Consider the following 5387-nt stretch of genomic DNA (forward strand, 5'->3'; position numbering starts at 1 on the left):
ATCTCAGTGTAAAGATAAGTGAGCAGGCTGAGGGCTCTGGTGGAAGTTTATAACTCAGTGCAAAGATAAGTGAGCAGGCTGAGGGCTCTGGTGGAGGTTTATATCTCTGTGCACCTCAGTGTGAAGATAAGTGAGCAGTGTGGGCAGGCTGGGGGCACTGATGGAAGCTATGAGAACGCACACAGGTGTTATAACTCAGTGCACCTCCGTGTAAAGATAAGTGAGTAGTGTGAAGTCTGGTGGAAGTTTTGAGAACGCACACGGGTATGACAAGAGTGTGGCGAGGAAAATGGTACCGAAGGGTAAGTTTGAAGAAGCAGGACTGGGCAAAGAACAGGGGGTGCGAAGGACGCCCGGCGCTGACCAAGACCCCGCAGGCACCTCACTCTTTCTCAAGCTTCCTCTGTTTCGATGCATTCCTCCCGCCTCACCTCCCCCTCCCGCAGCGCCCGGAGACGCCAAACCGGCGGAGCCACTTTTTTGTGCAACTGGCACGCACCGCCATGGGGCAGGAGAGGGGGCGGGGGCAGCAGACACCTCGGCGGAGGAGCCGGTGTAATGTTCACCAGAGCATCAGAGGGCGCCGGGCCATTGTGCTCTCCCCGCCTCTGGCAGCCGCCTCCTCCTCCCCCACCCACCCACCTGGGCCGCAGCGGGAACTTCTTATCGCTTCATCTGGGTTTCATGCTGGCGGCGCGGTGGAAAGCACCAGCCAACAAAGGGGGAGAGCAGCAGGACGGGTCCGGACAGGGAGAGGGCGAGCGCGGGATCCCGAGCAGGTGCCTGGCTTCGTGAGCCCGAGGGACAGAGGCGGCGGCGGCGCACGGGGCAGAGCCGGAGTCCAGGGGCCTGCGCTCCGCGGAGATGGCCCGCGCGGCGTGGCTCCTCTGCGCGCTGGGCGCGCTGCTGAGCGCGGGGCCCTCCCTGGCCACGCGCACCGTGCGGGGCCGCTACAACCAGACCCTGGCGGTGCCCTGCGGCCGGGACGTCCCGCCCGAGCTCATGTTCGGCAAGTGGAAGTACGAGAAGCCCGACGGCTCGCCCGTCTTCATGGCCACTCGCAAGAACACCTCCGTCAAGTACGAGGCCCTGCCCGAGTACGCGGGCCGCCTGGAGCTGGGGCCCGACTACGCGCTCTCCATCGCCCGCGCCCAGGTGAGCGACGAGCGGCGCCTGGTGTGCATGCTGGTCACCGAGGATAACGTCTACGAGGAGCCCACGGCGGTGCGGGTCTTCAAGGCGCCCTCCCGGCCCCGGATCCAGGGGCAGCCCGCCTTCCTGCCCGCCGGGGAGCTGGCCCTGCTGGGGGAGTGCGTGGCCCAGGACAGCTACCCCGAGGCCAACCTGACCTGGTACAAGGACGGGCGGGCCCTGGAGCCCGCGGACGGGGCCGTGCTCATCGAGGCCAGCCGGGAGCAGGACCCGGCCAGCCGCCTGCACACCGTCCGCTCCATCCTGAGCTACCGGGCCACCAAGGAGACCGCGGGCGCGCAGTTCACCTGCTCGGCCGCCTTCCAGGGCCCCGATGGCCCCGAGTCCGCCACCTCCGAGCCGGCCACCTTCGAGGTGCACTACCCCACCCAGCGCCTCTCCCTGGACACGCTGCCGCCCGCCCTCGGCTACAGAGAGGGGGACAACATCACCCTGACGTGCACGGGCGACGGCAACCCCCCACCGCAGGACTTTGTGTTTTACTTCCCTGGAAGCGACAAGGGCACCCCCGGCGCGAGCGTCCTCACCCTCACTGACGTGAGGCGCAGCGGGTCCGGGGCCTACAAGTGCGGCCTGGCCAACACGAGCCTGACGTCACCGGCCCTTGACGTCACTGTGCACTATCTAGACGTTTCCATGAGCCCCAACGGGTCCGTGACGAAGATGGTCGGGGAGGCCCTCCAGCTCAGCTGCACCCCAACCTCCAGCGAGGAGGCCTCGGTGGCGTGGCTGAAGGACGGAAATCTCATCCCGGCCCCGCCGTCCTTCACCAGCCTTCAGTACAAGGATGCGGGGACATACACCTGCGAGGGCTTCCTCGCGTACAGAGGTATGAAGAAGAGGCAGACGCTCAACGTCACCGTGGAGGGCAAACCGCGGCTGAAGGTGTCCAAGGAGGCCAGCAAAGACGGCAAGACCAAGACGGTGAGCTGCCAGGTGGAGGGGTACCCCAAAGCAACGGTGCAGTGGGTCAGCTCCGGCGGCCCGGACCTCCTCAACGGGACCAGGGAGACCGACTATGCCAACCTCAAGTTCTCCAGCAAGCTCACCATCTCGCCCGCAGAGAATGCCACCCTGACCTGCATTGCTGAAAACCGGGTGGGCAGGACCTCTCTGTCCATCAACGTCTCTGCCATCAACATCCCCGAGCCCGACGTGCCGGAGGAGGAGGAGGACGACGGAGACGGCAAGGACCGCGGCCAGTTTGCCAGTGACCAGGCTAAGCTGGTGGTGGGCATCGTGGTGGGCCTGCTGCTGGCAGCCCTGGTGGCAGGCGTGGCCTACTGGTTCTACTCAAAGAAAGTCAAGCAAGGGACCAGGCATACAGACAAAGAACTTGGCAACGGCGAGGAGAACAAAGCACTTGGCGAGAACAACCACAAAACAGAAGCATGAGCCTGGAAAATGGCCATTGGGCGCACCAAGAGAGCAGGCCACAGCGCTTTAAGGGGCCATCAGGTAATTATGTGGTCATAGGACTTACAACCCAGCCAAACGTCATCAAACAAAGGGACGTTCCCGAACCCTGTGGTTGTTGCTGTTATAAGATTGGCGACGAGGCTTTTTCTTTTCACTGTTAGGCCCCTTTAAAGCAGGAAAATGGAGCATGTGTTTGGGGCCCAAGTGTTGGAACTCTGTTTTACTTGACATTATCTTCACAGAGAACATCTCCAGCTTATTGGAAGGAAAATAATCACGTCCCTGCTATTTAAAATTCACCCCCTACCCGATGATCAGCGCCAAGAGGCAATGTGCTATATGGTGTGCGTTTTAAAAATGACATTTTCACCCACGAACATTGTATTTAATGCTTTGCAAAGAAACCATAAACTGTTCATGCTTGAAGTTTTTAACAGAATCCGTATGGGTTTCTTGAACTATTTGTTGGTGTAGCGACATTCCCCTCCCTCGCAGCAAGCCAAGAAAGCGGCTAAGACTCTCCCGAAGAAACCCCTTTCATTAAATGTATGCACACCTGCTGCAGGCTAGAAACAAACGTGCAGATCTGCGAAGTTCACGGACTGCTCGATGCTCGGCATGTTCAACTTAAAGCTTTTTATCCACCCACCCCCCCCTGCTCTGACATTTCCGTGACCCCGCTTTGAGGTACTTTGAAATAGGTCATTCTGCCACTTGGGAATAACTTTGCAAAGTAATAGTTCAATGAAAGTATTCTGGCAGCCATAATTAAAGAAAACCCTACTTAAGACCACTATGGGTTAACCCTTTGTGCTTCGGTTACGTTTTGTATGATAATGTCTGCACTGAAAGTTTCTTGTTTGTTTGCTGTACATTTTTACGTATCTTATTTTTATACATTTTGAGGCTTTCTTTTGGGAGATGTTGTCAATCTGTTGCATAATGAATTGTGATAACTATTTTTGTTACACTATTTGAAAAGCAGGTACCTTTTTTTAATTAATATTTGCTGTCAATAAAGTGTCCGTTTTACCTAATGACATTCGGAGTGTATGCCTTTGGAGGGCTTTGTTCCTTTTTAACAATTCATGTGAGAGCATATAAAACTAACCAAATAAGTCATTTTCAATTGATGTGAGAATTAAAACAGGATACTGGACAGGCATCAGAGTCCAGCAGAAAATGGTATAGTTAATGTATCAGCAACATGGGTTTCTAATAGCAGACTAATGTTACTGATGGTGAAACAGTACTCTATAACTTAAACTGATACCTTTACATTAGGCCCTTAGTTTACCGCTGCCTTGAAATGTGTTTACTTTACTCATAAACTATAAGGGATGTTCTAGCGTGGGTTTTTAATTAAAAAATACAACATAATTTACTATACAGTATATTAATTAGGCTGTTGTGGCCACCGTCTTGTAGTTTTGGTTGCATTCAACATCGCAACTTTTTAGTGTTGCTTTAATACGACAGTGCAAATTAAATCGAAGAAATGAAATGCACTCGGATCCGAGGCTTTTCGTGCAAGGAATTGAACTTAACTGTTCTTTCATTGCACAACGCCCTGGATTAAGTTGTGAAGATTGCAGGAAGTTCACAACTGTGTGCTCTGGGTTTCTGTTTCTAACCCTGCCTTTCGTTCCAAGCGTTACACAAATATTCACTAATCGTGCATTTGAGTAGGGTGGGAAAGGATCACGGGTGGTGGCAGATCTACCCAGGCTCCCTAGTGCATCACACTTATGCCACAATATATGCTGTTGTGTTCGGTGCACCTGTGCACAGTGCGGGCCCGGACTTCACTAGTGATGATGCAAAGTGCAATCACGAGGGAGCGACTGGTGACACTGGGCCCATTTGACGTGCCCGCTGTTACGTTTGCGCACTAGTATTTTAGCTCATTGCACACGTGCAGCGCCTTCAGTTGATGCGGTTTTATTCGGCATTCAGCAGCAGTGTGTGCAGTGAGACTGCTCTTAGAGCCATGTGGTGCCATATCCGAGGACGCTGGACGCCATGCTTAAACTGTTAGTGGCTGATGGAAATTAAGATGTTGCTGTCTGCTAAACACCTACATTCCACTGTGACTGGAATGTTAGGCGAGTGACCCGGAAGCTCGGTAATAGGTGCGCACGGGTGTGAGGGTGGGAGGCCTGATGTGGAGATGTACTGTAGTGGCCGGCTTGTCACCTGGAACCAAGAGGCACGGTGCCTAGTTGTGGCTTTCCCACTTTACCAGTGTTGTGAGAAACTGACTGATCATTCACCTGTATGCCTGAGTTTCCTTTTTGCCAACATTTGGAGTGATTTTAAACCACCTTAACACCAGTATTTAAGTAGATGTTACAAAATTGCCTACTGTCTTCAATTACGCGAGGCAAGAATTAGGTATCCGGTGTGTCTTTTACATGTGAGCGCAGACGTTCTGTAGAAACATCACAGGTTCGAGCACAAAATGTCTCGCGAAGACATAGCGGCGAAAACGAAGTGACCGCCTGGCGCAACATTTTGCAAAAAGCAAAGTTCACACATTTTTTAGACCTAATTTAAGTGTCGCCCTGTGCCTATTATCAAGGAGGCAGCTCATTCTGTTGTATCATTAAAGCCCCACCCCATACGTTACTGTGTTCAACCCCCTCCCCTTCCCCTGTCTCCCCCTTCCATATGCTTAGATGGGGCCAGACAGAATTCACTGGAGTGAATTAGGTGAAACCTGAGTTTTCTGCTAGAGCCTTCAAAAGAATTCTGCA

At 53.9% G+C, this 5387-nt stretch overlaps 1 protein-coding gene across 1 annotated transcript; it reads left to right on the plus strand.

The window, feature by feature from the left end:
- Positions 1-566: 566 nt before the first annotated feature.
- Positions 567-3668, plus strand: ALCAM (activated leukocyte cell adhesion molecule). Its single transcript, XM_086933992.1, has one exon. It carries the CDS (start codon positions 865-867, stop codon positions 2605-2607), a length of 1743 nt encoding a protein of 580 aa, XP_086790118.1. The 5' UTR covers positions 567-864; the 3' UTR covers positions 2608-3668.
- Positions 3669-5387: the final 1719 nt, after the last annotated feature.

This window comes from Lissotriton vulgaris, chromosome 8, assembly GCF_964263255.1.
Source record: "Lissotriton vulgaris chromosome 8, aLisVul1.2, whole genome shotgun sequence".
Lineage (NCBI taxonomy): Eukaryota > Metazoa > Chordata > Amphibia > Caudata > Salamandridae > Lissotriton > Lissotriton vulgaris.